The sequence below is a fragment of the Bos indicus genome, chromosome 9 (genome assembly GCF_029378745.1).
Source record: "Bos indicus isolate NIAB-ARS_2022 breed Sahiwal x Tharparkar chromosome 9, NIAB-ARS_B.indTharparkar_mat_pri_1.0, whole genome shotgun sequence".
Lineage (NCBI taxonomy): Eukaryota > Metazoa > Chordata > Mammalia > Artiodactyla > Bovidae > Bos > Bos indicus.
This window is the reverse complement of record NC_091768.1, coordinates 97,004,716-97,030,784: the sequence shown is the minus strand read 5'-3', so window position 1 is coordinate 97,030,784 and position 26,069 is coordinate 97,004,716. Positions and strand designations below refer to the sequence as shown.

The 26,069-nt window shown below is 42.5% G+C and overlaps 1 protein-coding gene across 1 annotated transcript in view; it reads right to left on the bottom strand.

The window, feature by feature from the left end:
- Window positions 1-26,069, bottom strand: part of SLC22A3 (solute carrier family 22 member 3) — a 98,762-nt gene that overhangs the window by 18,459 nt on the left and 54,234 nt on the right. The window contains exons 6-7 of the mRNA XM_019966959.2: window positions 2,607-2,704; window positions 2,273-2,487 (exon numbers count right to left, since the gene is read on the bottom strand). Coding sequence (XP_019822518.2) covers window positions 2,273-2,487; window positions 2,607-2,704 — 313 coding nt within the window. The remainder of the gene's footprint in view (window positions 1-2,272; window positions 2,488-2,606; window positions 2,705-26,069) is intronic.

Sequence of the window (26,069 nt, the reverse complement as noted above, 5' to 3'; positions counted from 1 at the left end):
CTTCACTAGGTTGTCAACCTCTCCAAGTCAAGAAATGTCTTTTTCTTCCCTTTGTAACCTTCATGTTTTGCAGGGAATTAGTGATATGAAAGAAATGTGAATCAGGGTCAAAGATATCACAAAATTAAGTCAGATAAAGGTGATCAAAAGCAAACTAAATGAATTCCATTTCTGGGTATATATATGAGAAAAAAACCAAAGCCACTTACTGGAAAAGATATACACACCCTAATGTTACAGCAGCATTTTTACAGTAACTAAGAAGCAAGAATGAATGGATAAAGATGTGGTGCGTGTTATCCCATATATAGCAACTGAACAACAACAATATGTGGAATCCAAACTAGGAAACGAATTTATCTACAAAACAGAAACAGACTCTAGAGAACACACTTGTAGTTAACACGGGGGAGGGCGCAGGGAAGGGATGGACTGGGAGTTTGGGGTTGGCAGATACAAACTATAGAGAATGGACAAACAGCAAGGCCCTATTGCACCGCGCAGGGAACGGTACACGCTATCTTGTAATAAACCTTATGGAAAAGAAAAAAAAACTCTTCAAACTGAAAAAATAAATGCTTCTCTTGTGCTGACATAAAGTACTACGAGAGGCTCCAGCTGTCCCAGCAACCTCCCCCCCCCCACACCTCCTGGAATGTGGAAATAATGAACTTGATCTAAAACACACATTCCCTGGGAGTTTGAAAGGCTTCCACCGTCCAGGCCCTGCTGTGTTCCAGGACAGGGATAATTGGCGGTGGGTTAGCCACACACTTGGAGTTACCGACAACCTCTGTATCGCACAGCAGTCAGCAAGCCCTCCCCTCCCCAGTTTAACTCTGAAGTGTCTCTGAAATCACCGTCTCCCATGCAGGCCTGAGTGCCACCACCTTGATCCCTGCTCGCAGCATCGCTCCCTCCCCATTGCCATTGTCCTAGCTGCCGCAGTCACTTGGAGGCGCTTATCTGCCACCCGAAGCTCACAAGCCCACACCCAAGCTCTTGGCCTGACTGTGAGGCTATCGTTGCTGGACAGGGATGATCCCTCAGCCTCCTTGCCGGGATATTCCCGCGATAACGAAGAAGGTTCCAGGATGTTCCTGTGATAACGAAGAACGTTTAGTTCCTAAACCAGCACAGGCGGTTCATACTTCTGAGAACCGTGCTCCACTTTGTCCATACTCTTCACTAGGTTGTCAACCTCTCCAAGAAGTGTGTTTTTTCTTCCCTTTGTAACCTTCGTGTTTTGCAGGGAATTAGTGATACGGAAGAAATGTGAAACAGGGTCAAAGATACCACAAAATTAAGTCAGATAAAGGTGATCCAAAGCAAACTACATGAATTCCATTCCTGGGTATATATATGAGAAAAAACCCAAAGCCACTAATTGGAAAAGATACATGCACCCCAATGTTACAGCAGCATTTTCTACAATAACTAAGAAGCAACCTAAGTGGCTATCGACACATGAGTGGATAAAGAAGATGTGGTCTCCTACATTGCAGGCACATTCTTTACCAACCGAGTTATGCGGGAAGCCTATATATATATATGTAAAACTCCTCAGCCATAAAAAGAATGTAATTTGCCATTTGCAGCAACATGGATAGCCTTGGAGGGCATTATGCTAAGAGAAATAAGTCAGACAGAGAAAGACAAATACTATAAGACATCACCTATATGTGGAATCTAAAAAATTACAGCAAACTAGTGAATATAACAACAAAAAAAGCAAACTCACAGATACAGAGAACAGACTAGTGGCTACCACTGGGGAGAGGGAAAGGGGGTAAGGTAGGGGTAGGGGACTAAGAGGTACAACTATTAGGTATACAGTAAGCTACAAGAATCTGTTGTACCATATGGAGAATACAGCCAGTACTTTATAATAACTACAAATGGAATACAACCTTTACATATCATGAATCATCATACCGTACATCTGTAACCTATGCAATATTGTACATAAAGTAAATTTCAATTAAATTTTTTTAAAAAAGTAAACTACGACTACAATCTAGGTTTTACACATCTATTTCATCCACAAATGACCCTACAACTGGGGAAAGCGGAAAAATCTATAGAATCAATCTTCTACACTCACAGTCGTTATGCTGATTTGGCAGAAACGGAGAGACATCACGAGAGTGTGCCTGGCACTATGATGTTGATGCCAGGGGACATTTGCTAAAGATGAGAAGTCCCCCGTTCTTGATTATTTTAAGATTTTTTTCAAGATCTTGGCTGCCAAGCAGACTTGAGGGACAGTTACCTTCTGGTAAGAATGCAGTGACAAGGCACGCCACCCCTGCCACGACATTGCTGGCCGCAAAGGGTAGGCGTCGACCAAAACGCTCAATGGTTAGTAAGATCAAGAGGGCTCCTGGCAGCTCCACAACTCCCGAGATGAAAAAGTCGATATAGAGGTTGCCTCCTATAATTCCCAGGCGCATGACGAGTCCTTGATAAACCACAGCACTTGTGAACCTGGAGTAACATCGAAAGACAACAGAGAACAAGTGAGAGAGAACTTCCACCTGATCTGGAGAGAGGGATGTGTTGTAAATTTGACAAAAGCTTTTGAATCCATCACAAACCAAACTTACCAAGCAAACATAAGTATCAGTGTGCACTTCCTCATTTGGGGAGTTCTCACCAGATCTACAAAGGATGGATTACTAACTTCCTCATCCGTAACAGTGATCTATACAAGAGAAGCAGATTTTCAGTAGGAATACACAGCAAGAGACATCTGCATATTATAGATTCGTCATTGACCAGATTCAAAGCTACCGAATGATCTTACTGAACCAATCAGGGTCTTTCATTATGACATCTTAGCACCTGAGTACAAAAAGTTTGGTTCTCTAGCCTTTGTCCTAGGTCAAATTCTCAAAGGTGTGCTTGCTGCACTGAGAATCAGCAGTACTATGTGCTTGGAATAAACAAAGATAAAAGGTGTGTTCCAAAGTAAACTACCTTTGTGCATGGCCACATTGGAGAACACAAGCATAAAGGTGGTGAAAGCAGGCTCTAGACAAGCTCCTTTATCTATTAACTCCTCAAATCTTATGCTAACCAATAAGCTAGAGTCATGGTAGGTTCTAGAGCAAGGCTGGCATCAACGGTGTCCTATTGTTTCTTTCCGTGTACTGGAATCCAGCATCTTTTTGATAACAGGAAAATTCAGCTCATCCTTATTTGGCCATTCAAGAAGTTGGTCTTTCTCGAATTCAATTAAACAAATATTGCTCTTTGCCTCCTATGAGTAAAGTACTAAAAAGGAAATAGCTGAACATACCCACTGCTTCCGGTCTTTTTTTTTTTTTTTTACAAATTTTTTTTTTTGCAATAAGTTTTGTGTATTTAAATATTGTACTAGAATAGTATTTATCTTGATTACTGAGCTTTTAAAATTCTTCTTCCTTTTTTGGCTGCATGAAGCGGCATGTTGGATCTTAAGTACCTTGACCAGGGATTGAACCCACACCCCCTGCAGTGGAAGCATGAAGCCTTAACCACTGGAATGCCAGGGAAGGCCCTCTGCTTCTAATTCTGTGTGCTGAAGAGACCGTAACTCAGTCTCCTGCAGTGACCGCTGTGCCACACTTCCATGCACTTGCATAGTGTTACTTCTGCCTGAAGAACTCTTACTCTCCCTGGTTCTGCAGGTCTTCCCTAACCTCAGGTAGAACTGGTGATCTCCACTCTGCGCCTCCACTTACTAGACTTCTATCACAGGCTCTACACAATTGCATGCCTTTACAGGTCTACATATTCTTCTCCCTGCGTGAGCTCTGGAGTTCTTGTGGGGCAGAGACTGTATTGTAGCACCAAGCAAAGTGTCTGGTGTCCAGCCAATATTTGGGTGATTACTGAAACAGGATTGGTGATTACTGAAACAGTGCTGAAACAGGAAGTCAAGTGCCTTGGCCACAACTCTGTGCTGAGTGTAGTCCTTGGTCTTCGTCCTTCTGCTAAGTGAGATCCCTGGTTAGTGAAAACAGGACCCTCATTGTCTGTTTGCTCAACTCCAGATCTGTTCCAGACTGAGTGGAAAGCTTGGCAAATTTTCCCCAAGCCTTTGTGTTGGAATTTGACTTAAATTCTCATGGATAGTACCTTGTCAATCACCCATTCTAAACATTACATTCAATGCATCAACCAAATCTTGACATCTGTTGCCTATGCTTGCTCTGAGGAAAGTCACACACACAAAAAGAAGATTGCAAAATGAATACTTTAGATCATTTTATTTTCCTAAGTCTTTCTGACACTGTATTTCTTCTATCATTGTTGTTTAGTCACCAAGTCCTGTTAGACTCTTTTGTGACCCCGTGGACTGTAGTCCCCTAGGTTCCTCTGTCCATGGGATTTCCCAGGCAAGAATATTGGAGTGGGTTGCTATTTCCTCCTCTAAGGGATCTTCCCAACCCAGGAATCAAACCTGCCTCTCCAGCATTGCAGGCAGATTCTTCACCACTGAGCCACCAGGAAAGCTTGTATTTCTTCTATAACAAGACACAAAGTTTTCACGCTTCAAAATCTCACAATTAGGATGTGTCCTATAACTCAGCTGATAAGAAAGTAATGAGCCACAGCTTCAATAGCATGGCTTTTCTCACTGAGCGGTACATAAAATGATGATGCGTCTCTAAATTAACAGTATCCTAGGATCAATGAAACACGGTAGTTTCCATAGCAACACTAATGGAAGACTGCTAATTGATTCAACCATGCATTCTTTCCATCCCCCTTTGGATAATAGAATCCACAGAATTTTAGTTAGGCTCATGGCTGCCTAGTTAAAGTCATATTTTCTAGCCTCTCTATCAGTTGTGGGTGGTCCGGTGACCAAGATCTCAGCAACGACGTGGGAGTAGAAGCCATGTGTACAAGTTCTGGGTCCCATCCTTTAAAAAGGAAATGGTTTGCTCTCCATTCACAGTTTCCCCCTTCCTGAGGGATGGAGGAAGAAGACACTGGTGAAATGGCTTCCATTATACAACCTATTGCAGGTGATAATGGAGAAATGAGATAAATGGAACCCGGGTCCTGGGTGACCTCATGGGGCAGAGCTACCTTCAGGGCTGGGCTACTCACCTCTGCGTGGGCACATAATAGAAAAACGCACTTTTCTCTTTTTTGTCGCTGTATTTTTGGAGATCTCTGTTACAGCAGCAAGTTGACCTGTACTATAACTAATGCAATCCTTATTAAAATGTCCCCTGAGCTAATATTCAAAATTCTAAGACCCCCTACCCTCACCTCTGCTGTTCCAAAAACAAATCAGGAATACCAGAAGCAAAAGAATTTAGTATGTCCCAACAATACAGTTGGCTCTTCACATCCACAGGTTCTGCCTCTGTGGATTCAACCAGTAGTGGGGCCTGTGACTGATTGAACCCATGGACGCAGAACTTGGGGATACAGAGCATCAGCTGAGACCCATTCTGTACAAGGGTCTTGAGCGTCTGAGGATTTTGGTATCTGCAGAGGGTCTTTGAACCAATACTCCACAGATAACAGGGAAAACTGTATATTTTTACATGGCTGGTTATCAAAATATTTTTCATAATTAGTTTCTATATATTGCCCATATTAAAATGACTAACGCCTACGAAGTATGTAATATTTCTTAGATTCTGGGCTAATGAATTGATGAATTGAAATGTAGCATGAAATAGCCCATTTAATTCTCATTAAGACTCTCTAAAGTGAGTACTCTTCAGGGTTCTATTGTATAAATAAGTAAACCAAGGCTTAGCACACAAGGATTCAATAGAAGAAGGATGGCTAAGCCAGGATGTGAAGTCCAGGCAGTTGATGAGAGCTTCTGTTCCTCATTGTCTTACCGCACTACTGAACATATTAAAACTTTTTATTCTAGAAAGCTTCTCTGTGGTTTATGGTAACTTCTATATAATTTTAGAGAAGGACATTATGACCAAAAAGCTAATCTTTAGTTAAAACACTATTTTATGGAAAAGGTGGCCTTGATGAAAATGATTTAGATTTTGAGGATCTTTAAATTCCAGATTAAAACCACTCATTATATGAGGGCAGCTTTCCTTCACGGATGGATGACTCCTCCAGCAGTTCTTTTCTTTTCACTTAGAGTTTTTCCCCAACTCAGACTTGGGGTCATGTTTATGTCAGACTGTTCTCTTCTCTCCAGGAAGTTCCTGACAGCATTGCTCATCTGCACATGAGCACCACGATCACCCAGAGCACAGAGGGGGACAAGCTTTCCTTTTCGACAGCAATATTCACAACGATTTATTCAGTTCAGTCAGTTCAGTTCAGTCACTCAGTCATGTCCAACTCTTTGTGATCCCATGGACCGCAGCATGCCAGGCCTCCCTGTCCATCCCCAACTCCCAGAGTTTACTCAAACTCATGTCCATTGAGTCGGTGATGCCATCCAACCATCTCATCTTCTGTCATCCCCTTCTCCTCCCACCTTCAATCTTTCCCAGCATCAGGGTCTTTTCCAATGAGTCAGTTCCAATGAGCATCAGGTGGCCCAAGTATTGGAGTTTCAGCTTCAACATCCATCCTTCTGATGAACACCCAGGACTGATCACCTTTAGGATGGACTGGTTGCATCTCCTTGCAGTCCAAGGGACTCTCAAGAGTCTTCTCCAACACCACAGTTCAAAAACATCAATTCTTCGGCGCTCAGCTTTCTTTATAGTCCAACTCTCACATCCATACATGACCACTGGAAAAACCATAGCCTTGACTAGACAGACAGAACTTTGTTGGCAAAGTAATGTCTCTGCTTTTTAATATGCTGTCTAGGTTGGTTATAACTTTCCTTCCAAGGAGTGAGCGTCTTTTAATTTCATGGCTGCAGTCACCATCTACAGTGATTTGGGAGCCCCAAAAACAAAGTCAGCCACTGTTTCCCCATCTATTTGCCATGAAGTGATGGGACTGGATGCCATGATCTTTGTTTTCTGAATGTTGAGCTTTAATCCAATTTTTTCAGTCTCCTCTTTCACTTTTATCAAGAGGCTCTTTAATTCTTCTTCAATTTCTGCCATAAGGGTGGTGTCATCTGCATATCTGAGGTGACTGATATTTCTTCCGGCAGTCTTGATTCCAGCTTCTGCTTCATCCAGCCCGGAATTTCACATGATGTACTCTGCATGTAAGTTAAATAAGCAGGGTTACAATATACAGCCTTGACGTACTCCTTTCCTGATTTGGAACCAGGCTGTTGTTCCATGTCCACTTCTAACTGCTGCTTCTTGACCTGCATACAGATTTCTCAGGAGGCAGGTCAGGTGGTCTGGTAAACCCATCTCTTTAAGAATTTTCCACAGTTTATTGTGATCCACATGTCTAAACAAACTTGGACGCTGTTTTAAGTCTAGAATTCCAGATCCAGGAGCCTGGAACTGTGCTTACTGTCTGAAGCCCATTTAGATTGATTTTCTGTTATTTGTTGCCAAAAGCAGAATTATTTCAAGAATTCAGTCCAGAACAATGCTTTTGCATAATAACAGAATATTTTAGGCAAAATAACTTTGCAATTAAGAATGAAAATAATTGCTTCACTACTCCAATTTACTCTGTAAGAATATTTAGTATTAGTTTTAATTTCAAACTTTTCATATTTAGAATCAAGCGGTCACATGATCTCTGCTTTTCCAAAGCACACGTTTAACGCCTAATATATATCCTACAGCAAAAGAATATGCAGCGCTGATAATAACTGAAGATAATCAAGACCAATTTTCCCCATTCAGTAAATGAAAGGATTAATAGTGCTTCCAAGCAAGTGAGTATTTTGCCAATTTGAGAACAAATCCAGCTCGTCTTTGATTTACTAACACACTGTCCACAGTGACGCAGATATTCTGAAAGATGACCCACTTTCTGGGTGTCCAAAGACCTCGGGAGACTAAAAGCCATATCTTGGATGGAATTCATCCAGGAAAGTCTTGGCAACCCATGCGCAGTGACTGGTTCAGCGCCTACCCTTTTACAACAACTTCTAGCTCTGTATTTTGAAATGAAATCGTGCTTATTTTCTATCTCCAAAGTGTTTGCATAGTCTTAGATGTAAAAGAATAGAAATGCTATATTAGATTATTATAGATAGATGGACTTTAAACTTTGTTTTATTGAAATATAATTTACATCCAGTAGTATTTAGCAACTTTAAGCTACATTTCATGAAATTTTGACAAATGCATCAAGTCACATAATCATCACTGCCATCATGATGTGGAATATTTCTACCACCCTCAAAAGTTTCCTCCTGTCTCTTTGCAATCAATTCTTTCCCCCTGATGTTCAGCCCCCAGTAAACCCTCATCTGCTTTCTGTAATTAGTTTGCCTTCTAGAATTTCCTGTAAGTGGAGCCATACAGTATGTTATCTTGAGTATCTAACTTGGCTTTAGAGTTTGTCATACATTTATCCACCTAAGAGGTGTCTGCCTGCTCTCATTTGGAGCAAAGGAAGATGGGAAATGCTCTTGGAAACGTCTGTCTGTTTGGATCCTTGTTGCCTAGCAATGTCACTCGTTGAAAAAGGGGCTGCTCACAGGTAGACTGTACAGGTTGGTTTCCTGATATTCATTTACTGAACGGATGGCTATTTGTTCTATTTGTTTCCCAACTGTCTTTTAATTCTGCCAAGACTTTTGCTTTACATCAACAACGATGTACCCTGTGTTAAAAGCATACTTTATTCATCTTTCTTTGATTAATCAAGTTCTATTTATAATTCTTTCTGGTGCCTTTCTGAAACATTTCTTGAAGTTGACATTTTAATTTAAATTGCCAAGGAAGAGAAAGACACTATAAATAACCATCTATTATAAATATGGTGTTCAGAGCTCTCCTGACAAGGGATTGGTTTCTGGGCAAGAAACAAGCTTACAGTTACCAAAGGGGAAAGGGTGGGAGAGATAAATCAGGAGTTTAGAATTAACATATACACATTATTATATATAAAATAACCAACAATGATCTATGAATATCACAGGGAACTAAACTCAATATATTTTAATAATATATGAGGGAAAAGAGTCTGAAAAAATAGATATATGTATATGCAAAATGGAATCACTTTTCTGTAAACTTGAAACCAGTATGACACTGTAAATCAACTATACTTCAACAGAAAAAAATTTTAAGAGATAAACAGCCAGGATCAGGCTAGGGATGTTTTATTTTAGAACATTTTCTTACCAGCACATTATTTAAATAACCCCGAACTTTCATTCTCCTCCAATGAACTTTTGTTCAAAACAACTCTCCCCAATTTCTTCCCAGAACCTAATGAAAGCTAACCTTCCCTTTGTATTCTCAGACTGGGCTATGATTCTCCTTAGATCATATGTCGTGATGTGTAATGCCTCTGCTATTCCCAAATAAACTCATCTTTCAGATCAGATCAGATCAGTCACTCAGTCGTGTCCGACTCTTTGTGACCCCATGAACTGCAGCACGCCAGGCCTCCCTGTCCATCACCAACTCCCGGAGTTCACTCAGACTCACGTCCATCGAGTCGGTGATGCCATCCAGCCATCTATTCTCTGTCGTCCCATTCTCCTCCTGCCCCCAGTCCCTCCCAGCATCAGAGTCTTTTCCAATGAGTCAACTCTTCGCATGAGGTGGCCAAAGTCCTGGAGTTTCAGCTTCAGCATCATTCCCTCCAAAGTAATCCCAGGGCTGATCTCCTTCAGAATGGACTGGTTGGATCTCCTTGCAGTCCAAGGGACTCCCAAGAGTCTTCTCCAACACCACAGTTCAAAAGCATCAATTCTTCGGCGCTCAGCCTTCTTCACAGTCCAACTCTCACATCCATACATGACCACAGGAAAAACCATAGCCTTGACTAGACAAACCTTTGTTGGCAAAGTAATGTCTCTGCTTTTGAATATGCTATCTAGGTTGGTCATAACTTTCCTTCCAAGGAGTAAGCATCTTTTAATTTCATGGCTGCAGTCACCATCTGCAGTGATTTTGGAGCCCAGAAAAATAAAGTCTGACACTGTTTCCACTGTTTCCCCATCTATTTCCCATGAAGTGATGGGACCGGATGCCATGATCTTCGTTTTCTGAATGTTGAGCTTTAAGCCAACTTTTTCACTCTCCACTTTCACTTTCATCAAGAGGCTTTTTAGATCTTCTTTGCTTTCTGCCATAAGGATGGTGTCATCTGCATATCTGAGGTTATTGATATTTCTCCTGGCAATCTTGATTCCAGCTTGTGTTTCTTCCAGTCCAGCGTTTCTCATGATGTACTCTGCATATAAGTTAAATAAGCAGGGTGACAATATACAGCCTTGACGTACTCCTTTTCCTATTTGGAACCAGTTTGTTGTTCCATGTCCAGTTCTAACTGTTGCTTCTTGACCCGCATACAGATTTCTCAAGAGGCAGGTAAGCTAATCTGGTATTCCCATCTCTTGAGGAATTTTCCACAGTTTATTGTGATCCACACAGTCAAAGGCTTTGGCATAGTCAATAAAGCAGAAATAGATGTTTTTCTGGAACTCTCTTGCTTTTTCCATGATCCAGCCGATGTTGGCAATTTGATCTCTGGTTCCTCTGCCTTTTCAAAAACCAGCTTGAACATCTGGAAGTTCATGGTTCATGTATTGCTGAAGCCTGGCTTGGAGAATTTTGAGCATTACTTTTCTAGCGTGTGAGATGAGTGCAATTGTGCGGTAGTTTGAGCATTCTTTGGCATTGCCTTTCTTTGGGACTGGAATGAAAAACTGACCTTTTCCAATCCTGTGGCCATTGCTGAGTTTTCCAAATTTTCTGGCATATTGAGTGCAGCACTTTCACAGCATCATCTTTCAGGATTTGAAATAGCTCAACTGGAATTCCATCACCTCCACTAGCTTTGTTCGTAGTGATGCTTTCTAAGGTCCACTTGACTTCACATTCCAGGATGTCTGGCTCTAGGTCAGTGATCACACCATCATGATTATCTGGGTCGTAAAGATCTTTTTTGTACAGTTCTTCTGTGTATTCTTGCCATCTCTTCTTAATATCTTCTGCTTCTGTTAGGTCCATACCATTTCTGTCCTTTATTGAGCCCATCTTTGCATGAAATGTCCCCTTGGTATCTCTAATTTTCTCAAAGAGATCTCTAGTCCTTCCCATTCTGTTGTTTTCCTCTATTTCTTTGCATTGATCTCTGAGGAAGGCTTTCTTATCTCTTCTTGCTATTCTTTGGAACTCTGCATTCAGATGCTTATATCTTTCCTTTTCTCCTTTGCTTTTCACTTCTCTTCTTTTCACAGCTATTTGTAAGGCCTCCCCAGACAGCCATTTTGCTTTTTTGCATTTCTTTTCCATGGGGATGGTCTTGATCCCTGTCTCCTGTACAGTGTCACGGACCTCATTCCATCATTCATCAGGCACTCTGTCTATCAGATCTAGGCCCTTAGGTCTATTTCTCACTTCCACTGCTGTTTATTTCGTCCAAGGTCAGCAGTATACACACCTGGTACCAGTGAGTGTTCAGAAACGGAGCCAATCTACTCTATACTAATATTATTTTTATAACTTTTTGGAGATACTCTGCTTCCAGATGATAATTCAGTTGGCAGTAAAAAAAAATCTTTTCCGTTAGTAAACTGTAGTTTATACTACAATGCACAAGTTAGGGAGATTCTTTTTAAAGGTATTCCTTTTGTAAAGACAACTGTCATTGTGCCTTCTGCAAAAAAGGAATAGATTTCTTTTATTATTAGATTTTCTTATGTTTACCGGGCATATTTAAAGTTCATCTGGCACTGGTGATCTCCGAGGCAGGGTTAAGGCAGGGTAATTTTTCAAGAATGTACACAGAGCAAAAGATGCTTGGAGAACCTTCCTACTCAAAGTGTGGTCCGTGAATCCACAGCTTTTTTGCCAGGGAACTTGTTAAAGATGCTCTATCTTGGATGAAGAAATCAGAATCTGCATTTTTTCTTTAAAGAGGAGATTTGTAATTTTTCACTTTAGGCTGTGCTGGGTCTTGATTGCTGCTAGGGCTTTTCTCTAGTTGTGGCGAGCGGGTGCTCCTCTGTAGCTGCGGTGCGTGGACTTCTCATCGTGGTGGCTTCTCTTGCTGCAGAGGATGGGCTCTGGGACGTGCAGGCTTCAGTAGCTGCAGCTCTTGGGCTTCAGAGCACAGGCTCAGTAGTTGGGGTGCTCAGGTTTAGTTATCCCACGGCAGGTAGGATCTTCCCAGATCAGAGACTGAACCCATGTCTCCTTCATTGGCAGGTGGATTCTTTACCACTGAGTCTCCAGGGAAGCCCCAGAATCTGCATTTTAACAACCTCTCCGGAGACTCATGTGAGATGCCCAGGTGGTCCCTGAAATCCTGCCTCACCTGCTGCCTCCTAGTATTATTCTTACTGGCCGGGAAGGAACTTGAGCCCCCTGAGTTAAAAGGGAAGAACCCAGCTGAGCAGCAGGGTCTGGCGCGGGCAGGGGAGGAGATAGTGTCGAGTGGTTGCATTTCCAGCCTTGCAATTTTACCTGGTGGATCTCAGTGGGTGGAGTTTTTAACAGTTGTCATTTGTCGCAAGGAAAAGTGAAGCCACCGATGAGCAGGGGAATTTATCACTTCTTGAATCCAATGCCAACTTCGTGTCATCGCAAATTCCCCACAGGCTCTGTTCTCTAGAAACGTTTTGTAAGAAGTCTGTGTAAGCAAAATAGCACTTGAGGATTTGGGGTTCACTGATTTGGAAGTCACCCTCAAAGTTAATCACCCTATAGGTCTTTCAGAGAAGTCCCAGGAGCTGTGGGGCTTGTTGAGGCCGGGAGGGGGTACAGAGTGACTGTGCTGGTGCCATGTCCCCTGGCCCACCTCCTCACAGTCGTCCCCTTCAGTCTGGTGGAGGCTAGAGCCAGCAGGTCCAGGAATAGATGTTTAACATCACAGAACTCTGACCAGCTGCTACGTGGAAGCAAGGCTGCCTGGCATCCATAAAAGAGAATTTGCCAAATTGCCCATGGCACTCTGGGAATTTTTTCAGTTCAGTTCAGTTCAGTTGCTCAGTCGTGTCCGACTCTTTGCCATCCCATGAATTGCAGCACGCCAGGCCTCCCTGTCCATCACCAACTCCCAGAGTTCACCCAAACCTATGTCCATCGAGGCAATGATGCCATCCAGCCATCTCATCCTCTGTAGTCCCCTTCTCCTTCTGCCCCTAATCCCTCCTAGCACCAGAGTCTTCCAATGAGTCTACTCTTTGCATGAGGTGGCCAAAGTACTGGAGTTTCAGCTTTAGCATCATTCCTTCCAAAGAAATCCCAGGGCTGATATCCTTTAGAATGGACTGGTTGGATCTCCTTGCAGTCCAAGGGACTCTCAAGAGTCTTCTCCAACACCACAGTTCAAACACCACAGCATCAATTCTTCGGCGCTCAGCTTTCTTCACAGTCCAACTCTCACATCCATACATTACCACTGGAAAAACCATAGAGGAATTTTTTAAAACCTCAATATACTTTTAAACGAGAGGAGAGGTCTTCCCTGGTGGCTCAGTGGTAGAGCCCGCCTGCCAATGCAGGAGACATGGTTTCAGTCCCTGGTGTGGGAAGATCCCATGTGCCGTGAGCAAGTAGCCCCAACCGGCATGACTACTGAGCCTGTGCTGTAGAGCCCAGGAACACCAGCTACTGAGCCCATGAGCCCCAACTACTGAAGCCTGCGTGCCTAGAGCCTGTGCTCTGCAACAAGGGAGGCCAGCACAATGAGGAGTCCCCACACCGCATCCAGAGAAAAGCCTACGCAACAACAAGGACTAAAACAGCCTAAATAAATTTAAAAAAATTTTTTTAACTTCCCTTAGAAAAAAGATCATAGAGAAGATATTTACCATGACAATTCATATGATAAAGCAAAGTTCATAATTAAAATGATCATGAGTATTTGACCCTTATTTGATGTGTATTAAAGTAGTTAATTTTCTAGTAGTCATGTATGGATGTGAGAGTTGGACTATAAAGAAAGCTGAGAGCCGAAGAATTGATGCTTTTGAAATGTGGTGTTGGAGAAGACTCTTGAGAGTCCCTTGGACTGCAAGGAGATCCAACCAGTCCATCCTAAAGGAGATCAGTCCTGAGTGTTCATTGGAAGGACTGATGCTGAAGCTGAAACTCCAATACTTTGGCCACCTGATGTGAAGAGCTGATTCATTGGAAAAGACCCTGATGCTGGGAAAGATTGAAGGTGGGAGGAGAAGGGAATGACAGAGGATGAGATGGTTGGATGGCATCACCGACTCAATGGACATGAGTTTGAGTAAACTCTGGGAGTTGGAGATGGACAGGGAGGCCTGGCATTCTGTGGTCCATGGGGTCGCAAAGAGTCGGACACGACAGGGCGACTGAACTGAACTGAAAGTACTTAAAGCGATTCCCTGGTGGCTCAGTGGTAAAGAGCCTGCCTGCCAGTGAAGGAGACACAGGAGATGCAGGTGTGACCGCTGGGTCGGGAAGATCCCCTGGAGAAGGGCTGGGCATCCCATTCTAGTACTCTTGCCTGGAGAATCCCATAGACAGAGGAGCCTGGCAGGCCACAGTCCATGAAGTCACAAAGAGTCAGCCACGACTGAAGAGATTTAGCATGATTTAGCACACACACAAAAGTAGTTAAAAACAAATTCCAAGTACCTAGACCAGCTTTGTCCAGTAAAAACATAGCGTAACCCACATCAGTTTAAATTTTCTAGTACTAACATCAAAAATGTAAGAAGAAATAGGCAAAATTAACCTTAAGAATACGTTGCATTTAATCTAGTCTATCCCCAACACAATCATTTTAAGAGGTGATCAATGTGAAACTACTGAAGAGATGGTTCATGTGCTTTATGTCAGACTAAATATTTGTCATCCACTGTGCAGCTTACTCTGACATCACGTTCAGATCAGCCACACTCCGGGGCTCCATGGCCATATACGGCTGGTGGTCCTGTACTTACTGGACCTTGGGCTCAGCCAGTTCTTTGGTGAGGATGCTCTGTAGCAGAGATATTATTCTGAGCATTTCCATCTGGCCCGAGAGAGTTCTACCCCTCTACTCTATGCCCCCCCAACTGGGCTCACTGCCTGGAACAGCAAGAAGTGCATCTTTCTAGAGGTTCCTTGGGATCCAAAGTGCAGCCTTAATATCAGCAAAGGTTGATGGGCTGCAGCTGTAGGTCATATGCTGGAACTCTTCTTCATTTCTTAAAAACAAATCTGTGAGGGTTCTGAGGGAGGGAAGGTGTTAAAGTAAATGACAGAGAGAAGGGAAAAAGAAGAGCTTGCATTCTCAGTTCTAAAACTCTAACCTTGGGCTTCCCTGGTGGCTCAGGTATACAGAATCCGCCTACCAATGCAGGAGACACAGGTTCAGTCCCTGATCTGGGAAGATCCCACGTGCCACAGAGCAACGAAGCCCAGGTGCTACGACTATTGAGCTTGAGCGCTAGAGCCTGGGAGCCGCAACTACTGAGCCCACACACCACGACTATGAAACCTGTGCACAATAGAGCCCGTGCTCTGCAACAAGAGGAGTCACACCAACCAGAAGCCCGGGCACTGCAACAGAGAGTAGCCTCTGCTCGTCACAACTAGAGAAAAGCCCTCCCAGCAATGAAGATCCAGCACAGCCCAAAATAAACAAATAAAAAAAATATTTTAAGACTCTAACCTTAAGCTCCATTACTTTGGCCACCTGATGCAAAGAGCTGACTCTTTGGAAAAGATCCTGATGCCGGGAAAGATCGAAGGCAAAAGGAGTGATGGGGTGGCAGAAGATGAGATGGTTAGATGGCATCACTGACTCAATGGACATAAATTTGAGCGAACTCCGGGAAATAGTCAAGGACAGGAGGCGTGGTGCGCAGCAAAGAGTTGGGCACAGCTTAGTGACTAAACAACAATCACAAAGACTCAGAACCTGGGGTGGGGGGTGGACATCAGAATCTGATGTGAGTGGATGGGATTAAACACATCATTGATCTTCCCAATGGCACCGATAAATGTCACTGATCGTTGCTGAAACAGAAAAGTTCTAAACATCAAATGATAATGAAAGTCCAAAAAAAAAATCAAGTAGTTATGATATACCACCTGATGACTATAGTTAATTATACTTGACTGCATATTTGAAAGTGGTTACATGAACAAATCTTAGAAGCTCTCATCACAAGAAAAAAAATTACAACATACATATGGTGATAGATGTTAACTAGACTTATTGTGGTGATCACCTTGCAATGCACACAAATACTGAATTATTATGTTTAGGTATACTCATTATTATACCTGAAACTAATATTATGTCAATTTTATCTCAATAACCCCCACAAAGAATTACATATTTAAAAAAGAATGTCCAGTGTCTTAAACCATAGGAGCAGGTCTAGATACACAAATTTTTAGTTCTAAATTGGCAAATTGACTATCTATAATTCACTAGTTAGCCAATGATTATTCCAAAGAGGAGAAAGTTACAGTGAAATAAAACAAATCACCTGCTATGTCACAAATAAAAGCCAAACCACATACTCCACCCATTCACATTATCATCATTTCTTTTCAGGTTTCTGAATGCTTCAGAAACTATTTTAATAAGAACATGTAACAATAGACTATAAGTTCACATGATGGCCTTTTTCCTCACTAGTTGAGGGATATTTTCCCCTAGACTCCTTTAGCTCTTACACACACCCAGCTCTAGCTTTTCCAGGGCTTCAGGTGTTTGTAGGATTCCAGCAAGATTGCAACTTTGCCCAGTAGGTTTCCTAGAAGGTATATTTCTGCCATGGCCTAGAGCGTAGGGTAGCAGTCCCCAACATTCTCCTCACCAGGGGCTCGTTTCATGGAAGACAATTTTTCCCCAGAGCAGGACGGGGGCAGGGGTGGTTTCAGGGTGATTCAACAACATCACATTTATGGTGCGCTTTCCTTCTATTGTTACTCAGTTGAGTTCAGTCACTCAGTCGTGTCCCATTCTTTGTGACCCCATGGACTGCAGCACGCCAGGCTTCCCTGTCCATCACCAACTCCTGGAGCTTGCTCAGACTCATGTCCACTCAATCGGTGATGCCATCCAACCATCTCATTCTCTGTTGTCCCCTTCTCCTCCTGCCTTCAATCTTTCCCAGCATCAGGGTCTTTTCCAATGAGTCAGTTCTTCGCATCAGTTGGCCAAAGGATTGGAGTTTCAGCTTCAGCATCAGTCCTTCAAATGAATATTCAGGACTGATTTCCTTTAAGATTGACTGGTTTCATCTCCTTGTAGTCCAAAGGACTCTCAAGAGTCTTCTCCAACACCACAGCCCAAAAGCATCAATTCTTCAGTGCTCAGCCTTCTTTATGGTCCAACTCTCACATCCACACATGACTACTGGAAAAACCATAGCTTTGACTAGACAGACCTTTGTTGGCAAAGTAATGTCTCTGCTTTTGAATATGCTGTCTAGGTTGGTCATAGCTTTTCTTCCAAGGAGCAAGTGTCTTTTAATTTCATGGCTACAGTCACCATCCGCAGTGATTTTGGAGCCCAAGGAAATTGTTTCCCCATCAATTTGCCATGAAATGATGGAACTGGATGCCATGATCTTAGTTTTTTGAATGCTGAGTATTAAGCCAGCTTTTTCACTCTTCTCTTTCACTTTCATCAAGAGGCTCTTTAGTTCATCTTTGCTTTCTGCGATAAGAATGGTGTCTTCACAGTATGGTACTGGCACAAAGACAGAAATATTGATCAATGGAATAAAATAGAAAGCCCAGAGATAAATCCACGCACATATGGACACCTTATCTTTGACAAAGGAGGCAAGAATATACAATGGATTAAAGACAATCTCTTTAACAAGTGGTGCTGGGAAATCTGGTCAACCACTTGTAAAAGAATGAAACTAGAACACTTTCTAACACCATACACAAAAATAAACTCAAAATGGATTAAAGATCTAAACGTAAGACCAGAAACTATAAAACTCCTAGAGGAGAACATAGGCAAAACACTCTCCGACATACATCACAGCAGGATCCTCTATGACCCACCTCCCAGAATATTGGAAATAAAAGCAAAAATAAACAAATGGGACCTAATTAAACTTAAAAGCTTCTGCACAACAAAGGAAACTATTAGCAAAGTGAAAAGACAGCCTTCAGAATGGGAGAAAATAATAGCAAATGAAGCAACTGACAAACAACTAATCTCAAAAATATACAAGCAACCCCTACAGCTCAATTCCAGAAAAATAAATGACCCAATCAAAAAATGGGCCAAAGAACTAAATAGACATTTCTCCAAAGAAGACATACAGATGGCTAACAAACACATGAAAAGATGCTCAACATCACTCATTATCAGAGAAATGCAAATCAAAACCACTATGAGGTACCATTTCACACCAGTCAGAATGGCCGCGATCCAAAAGTCTACAAATAATAAATGCTGGAGAGGGTGTGGAGAAAAGGGAACCCTCTTACACTGTTGGTGGGAATGCAAACTAGTACAGCCACTATGGAGAACAGTGTGGAGATTCCTTAAAAAACTGGAAATAGAACTGCCTTATGATCCAGCAATCCCACTGCTGGGCATACACACTGAGGAAACCAGAAGGGAAAGAGACACGTGTACCCCAATGTTCATTGCAGCACTGTTTATAATAGCCAGAACATGGAAGCAACCTAGATGTCCATCAGCAGATGAATGGATAAGAAAGCTGTGGTACATATACACAACAGAGTATTACTCAGCCATTAAAAAGAATACATTTGAATCAGTTCTAATGAGGTGGATGAAACTGGAGCCATTATACAGAGTGAAGTAAGCCAGAAGGAAAAACATAAATACAGTATACTAACGCATATATATGGAATTTAGAAAGATGGTAACAATAACCCGGTGTACGAGACAGCAAAAGAGACACTGATGTATAGAACAGTCTTATGGACTCTGTGGGAGAGGGAGAGGGTGGGAAGATTTGGGAGAATGACATTGAAACATGTAAAATATCATGTAAGAAACGAGTTGCCAGTCCAGGTTCGATGCACGATACTGGATGCTTGGGGCTAGTGCACTGGGACGACCCAGAGGGATGGTATGGGGAGGGAGGAGGGAGGAGGGTTCAGGATGGGGAACACATGTATACCTGTGGTGGATTCATTTTGATATTTGGCAAAACTAATACAATTATGTAAAGTTTAAAAATAAAATAAAATTAAAAAAAAAAAAGAATTGTGTCTTCAGCATATCTGAGATTATTGCTATTTCTCCTGTCAATCTTGATTCCAGTTTGTGCTTCATCCATACCAGCATTTCTCATGATGTAATCTACATACAAGTTAATTAAGCAGGGTGACAATAAGTTAATTAAGCAGGGTGACAATATACAGCCTTGATGTACTCCTGTCCCAGTTTGAAACCAGTCCATTGTTCCATGTCTGGTTTTAACTGTTGCTTCTGGATCTGCATACAGATTTTTCAGGAGGCAGGTAAGGTGATCTGGTATTCCCATCTCTTGAAGAATTTTACAGTTTTTTTGTGATCCACACAGTCAAAGGCTTTGGTGTAGTCAATGAAGCAAAAGTAGATGTTTTTCTGGAATTCTTCTTTTTCTATGATCCAAAGGATGTTGGGAACTTGATCTCTGATTCCTCTGTCTTTTCTACATCCAGCTTGAACATCTGGAAGTTCTTGGTTCACAAACTGTTAAAGCCTGGCTTGGAGAATTTTGAGCATCATTTTACTAGCATGTGAAATGAGTGCAATTGTGTGGTAGTTTGGACATTCTTTGGCATTGCCTTTCTTTGAGACTGGAATGAAAACTGACCTTTTCCAGTTCTGTGGCCACTGCTGGGTTTTCCAAATTTGCTGGCATATTGAATGCAACACTTTAAGAACATCATCTTTTAGAATTTGAAATAGCTCAACTGGAATTCCATCACCTCCACTAGCTTTGTTTGTAGTGATGTTTCCTAAGGCCCACTTGACTTCGCATTCCAGGATGTCTGGCTCTAGGTGAGTGATCACACCATCGTGGTTATCTGGGTTATTAAGATTTTTTTGTATAGTTCTTCCCTGTATTTTTGCCACCTATTGTTACCTCATGTTAAGAACCTCCACCCATAGTTCTTCAGGCACTCTGTCTATCAGCTCTAATCCCCTGAATCTATTTTTCACTTCCACTGTATAATCATAAGGGATTTGATTTAGGTCACACCTGAATGGTCTAGTAGTTTTCCCTACTTTCTTCAATTTAAGTCTGAATTTGGTAATAAGGAGTTCATTATCTGAGCCACAGTCAACTCCTGGTCTTGTTTTTGCTGACTGTATAGAGCTTCTCCATCTTTGGCTACAAAGAATATAATTAACCTGATTCCAGTGGACCATCTGGTGATGTCCATGCATAGACTCATCTCTTGTGTTGCTGGAAGAGCAAGTTTGCTATGACTGGTGCGTTCTCTTGGCAAAACTCTGTTAGCCTTTACCCTGCTTCATTTTATACTTCAAGGCCAAATTTGCCTGTTACTCCAGGTATCTCTTGACTTCCTACTTTTGCATTCCAGTCTCCTATGCTGAAAAGGATATCTTTTTCTTTTTTTGGTATTAATTCTAGAAGATCTTGTAGGTCATCATAAAACCATTCAACTTCATCTTCTTCAGCATTAGTGGTTGGGCATAGACTTGGATTACTGTGATATTGAATGGTTTGCCTTGGAAACGAACAGAGATCATCCTGTCATTTTTGAGATTGCACCCAACTACTGCATTTCGGACTCTCTTATTGACTGTGAGGGCTACTCCACTTCTTTGAAGGGATTCCTGCCCACAGTAGTAGATATAATGGTCATCTGAGTTAAATTCACCCATTCCAGTCCATTTTTAGTTCGCTGACTCCTAGAATGTCGATGTTCACTCTTGCCATCTCCTGTTTGACCACTTCCAATTTGCCCTGATTCATGGACCTAACATTCCAGGTTCCTATGAAATATTGCTCTTTACAGCATCAGGCTTCACTTCCATCACCAGTCACATCCACAACTGGGCATTGTTTTTGCTTTGGCTCCATTCCTTCATTCTTTTTGGAGTTATTTCTCCACTGATCTCCAGTAGCATATTGGGCACCTACCGACCTGAGGAGTTCATCCTTCAGTGTCATTTTTTTTTTTTTGCCTCTTCATACTGTTCATGACAAGGCAAGAATACTGAAGTGGTTTGTGATTCCCTTCTCCAGTGGACCATGGTTTGTCAGAACTATCCACCATGACCCGTCTGTCTTGGGTGGCTCTACACAGCATGGCCTATCATTTCATTGAGTTAGACAAGGCTGTGGTCTGTGTGATCAGTTTGATCAGTTCTATTATTATTCAGTTCAATTTCAGTTCAGTCGCTCAGTCGTGTCCGACTCTTTGTGGCCCCATGAATCACAGCACGCCAGGCCTCCCTGTCCATCACCAACTCCCGGAGTTCACTCAGACTCACGTCCATTGAGTCAGTGATGCCATCCAGCCATCTCATCCTCTGTCGTCCCCTTCTCCTCCTGCCCCCAATCCCTCCCAGCATCAGTCTTTTCCAATGAGTCAACTCTTCACATGAGGTGGCCAAAGTACTGGAGTTTCAGCTTCAGCATCATTCCTTCCAAAGAACACCCAGGACTGATCTCCTTCAGAATGGACTGGTTGGATCTCCTTGCAGTCCAAGGGACTCTCAAGAGTCTTCTCCAACACCACAGTTCAAAAGCATCAATTCTTATTACACTGTGATATATAATGAAATAATTAAACAGCTCACCATAATGCAGAATCAGTGGCCGCCCTGAGCTTGTTTCCTGAGCTCTGGTGGTAAATACAGATGAAGCTTTGCTCACTCACCCTCCACTCACCTCTTGCTGTGCAGCCTGGTTCCTAACAGGCCATGGACTGGTACCGGTTCATGGTTCAGAGTTTGGGGACCATTGGCATAGGACAATCCCTGTCTGTCTCTGGGTGGGTAGCCCTTTCCGTGTAGGCTAATGACAGCCAGGGCATCATCAGCTCCGTCACACCAGTGCTCTCAGCCATGGTGAGGGGGGAGTCCAGGACAGTGTTCTCAGAGTGCCCTCGGGTGGGCTCACCTGCCTCCTGTATCCCTGCGGGTCTTCCTCTTGGGGCTGGGCCCCTCTCCACTTTTCTTCTGTCCAGCTCTCACCAGCCTCTCAGCAAGCAGCAGCGGTCCTGGGGCCCTCTCCAGTGTTCCCCATCCTCTAGGTTCACAGGCATCTTCTCAGGGCGTTTTGTCTGAATCCCTGCACTGATCTGACCATGCCCGAGGAGAGGCCTGGCTGTCCCTGCTCACCCTCTATTTAGCGCGTGCTCCTAAAGGGTCAGTGCCCTGGATACCGTGTTCTTTCTGCTCTCAGAATGCCGAAAAGCTGGGTTTCTCTGACTGGGAAATGGGTCATCACAGTTCCTACTGCATTTTTCCATCAGAGCTTTTGCAATTGTGTTTATACTTTGACTAAATTATCTTTTTTCTACCATTTATAAAGACACTACGTATAGAACCTACTCTATAGTAATCACTTGAATAAAAGTGCACTTATCCTCCTAAGTTAGTGTTTCTCAAACTGAATTCTGTATCCTTTTTTAAAATTAAAAAAAATTTAATTTCTTTTTATTTACTTATTTGTCTGTGCCGGGTCTTAGTAGAGGCACGTGAGATCTTTGATCTTTGTTGTGGCATTCGAACTCTTAGTTGCACAATGTGGGACCTTGCTTCCTGACCAGAGATGGAACCCTAGCTCCCTGCATAGGGAGCATGGAATATTATCCTCTGGACCATCAGGGAAGTCCCCTAAATTATGTATTCTTAATCATTTTTTTTAAAAGAGATCTATGCGAAGAGTTGACTCATTGGAAAAGACCCTGATGCTGGGAGAGACTGGGGACAGGAGGAGAAGGGGACGACAGAGGATGAGATGGCTGGATGGCATCACCGACTCGATGCACATGAGTTTGGGTGAACTCCGGGAGTTGGTGATGGACAGGGAGGCCTGGCGTGCTGCGATTCATGGGGTCGCAAAGAGTCGGACACGACTGAGCGACTGAACTGAGCTGATGGTGGTACTCATTTCAGAAGTACTGTTTGTCAAATATTTGGGGTTCCCCTCCTCCTCCCCCAGCCCATTACAGGGGTGGGATTGTGGTGATTGGCCTGCATGATTGATCCCTCTCCTTGAATCTGCCAAGGACTGGTCAGCATTTACTTGCTGAAGAAGGACCCTCAGGAACTTCCTCTTTTCTGCACAGGTCCAGGCAGTGGCTGCTAGAACAGCCTGGATTGAAGAGTGAGAACCTTATGACAAGGTCGCAATCCCATATTCCTCAGTGAAGAGTAGCCTCTGCTCACTGCAACTAGAGAAAGCCTGCATATAGGAACAAAGACCCAGCATAACAAAAAATGAATAAATAAATAATACAAAAACTAAATGATGCATCTGCTTATTAACTGGTACTCAGAAAACTGGCTCAGGGTTGAGACCAATAAAGGTGGATCCCTACTTCACAGAGGCAGTGGGGCTACAGGGCAGATGAACTCAAGTCTGAATGTGGCAGTTAGAGCCGTAAGCTTATAGGAGAATGTCTGTGGCCTTTGGGTGCAGAAGGTTTCTTAAACAAAACCCAGAAAACAATCAATAAGCAAAAATATGCTGATATGACTGTGTCAAAACATTTAAGGATTTAAGAATTTTTGCTCAATGATAAAAAAAAAAACCAGGCAAAGTTAATGGGTAACTAAAACAGTGAGGGAAAGATACTTGCAGTGTCTAAAACCAACAACAGGGTAAAATTGAGGACAGAAAGGTGATCCTATAAATTGAAGGGGACAGTCCAATCCATTAAATCTAAACATCCCAGAAAACTCAATATACATGGGCCAGGATACGGCGAGGCTGCCCACAGAGGGGAAACACAAATAGCAAAGCACAAAGTGAGCTGAGCCTCACCGGTAACCAGAGATGTGCAACCTAAAACACTCCGGAGGCTGGCCAGAGTGAGAAAATAGGAGAGTACCAGATGTGTGTGGGGGACACTCAGTGGGTACACTCAGAAAGCAAGCTGGTGTTACTGGACTCCTGGGCAAACGTCCAGACAAAACTATAATTCAAAAGGATACATGCACCCCCATCTTAACTGCAGCACTGTTGACAACAGCCAAGATCATGGGGAGAATCTAAATGTCCATGGACAGACGAAAGGATAAAACAGATGTGGCACATATACACAGCAGAATACTACTGAGCCAAAAAAGAGATTGAGAAAAATGCCATTTGCAGCAACACGGATGGCCTTAGAGACTGTGACACTGAGTGAAGTGAGTCAGAGAGAGAGAGACAACTGTATCATCACTCACACGCAGAAGCTTGAAAAGTGGTACACAGGAACTTATTTACAAACAGACACAGATACACAGATTTAGAGACCTGATGAAATATTTTCACTGCGATGATCATAATCGACTTGAACTTCAGAGGCTGGTTGTTTTTAGACACCCGAGTGTACCATGTAGTTTACAGAACTGTGGGAAGAAATGCTTCATGAACTGAAGCCCATGCTTCACTCCGTGGTCATCAAAGTCTGTTCCCCACTAATTTTAGATCAGCCTGTATAAACACAGCGTGTTCACAGTTATGAATCACAGAGTGGATACTTGAATTGTCTTTAGTGAAATTTGTCCATGCCAGGCTTCAGAGGGAAGAATTTAAGCCTGGAAACTCTACTAGTGATCAACATACACAGCAAATACTCAATCTCTATTGTATTTGGTGGCATAGAAATAATCATGTTGAGCATTCGTCCAATAAACCTTTTTCAGTCTCAAGATCTAAACTGTTAGTGGTGTGTGGGCCCTGACACATAAACAGGAAAGAAAACAAGGATTCGCCTTTGAGAAATGGTGCAACAACTGTACACCAACCAAGTTGTTCAACCCTTACAACTGCACAAGTGTGACTTGTGCTTAATGTCAGTGAAAGAGCAGAATATAGAAAAGCGGGTCTATTTTATTGAATCAAAAAAGTGAATGAATCTTGGAAGTTTTTTTTTTTTAATCAAGAATATTGTTTATCAAGTTTCTGTGGAGTGAGGGCTTTCCTGAGAACTGCATACAACTTGAACTCTGAGAGCTCAGGAAACGATTGTTCAACAAATGGAAACTAATGCTATTTCTGCTTCCTGATCAGTGACTCCCATCCTAATTGAGTATGAGAACTCCTGGTTAATGTCAAAGAATTTAATGGTTGCCCAAATGATAGGAAAGTGAAAAAGTGTCAGTTGCTCAGTCATGTCCAACTCTTTGAGACCCCATTGACTATAGCCTGCCAGACTCCTCTGTCCATGGAATTCTCTAGGCAAGAATACTGGAGTAGGTTGCCATTTCCTTCTCGAGGGGCTCTTCCTGACCCAGGGATCAAACCTGTGTCTCTTGCATTGCAAGAAGATTATTTACCATCTGAGCCACCAGAGAAGCAACTGTGGTTTTACTTCTGTTCACTGAGAATTCAACATAACACAGATTTACTGTGAATTTAATAATGCCTTTCAATTCATTAGTCAGTATCCATCACAACAGCTTCTGTTTTCATCCGAGAAAATAGTACATATTTATACAAGATGTACTCTGCATATAAGTTAAATAAACAGGGTTACAATGTATAGCCTTGACATACTCCTTTCCCAATTTGGAACCAGTCCATTGTTCCATGTCTGGTTCTAACTGCTGCTTCCTGACCTGCATACAGATTTCTCAGGAGGCAGGTAAGGCGGTCTGGTATTCTCATTTCTTGAAGAATTTTCCAGTTTGTTGTGATTCACACAGTCAAAGGCTTTAGCATAGTCAATGAAGCATAAGTAGATGTTGTATAACTTATATGCAGAGTACATCATGTGAAATGTTGGACTGATGAAGCACAAACTGGAATCAAGATCGCCGCGAAAAATATCAATAACCTCAGACATGCTGATGACACCACCCTTATGGTGGAAAGCAAAGAGGAACTAATGAGCCTCTTGACGAAAGTGAAAGAGGAGAGTGAAAAAACTGCCTTA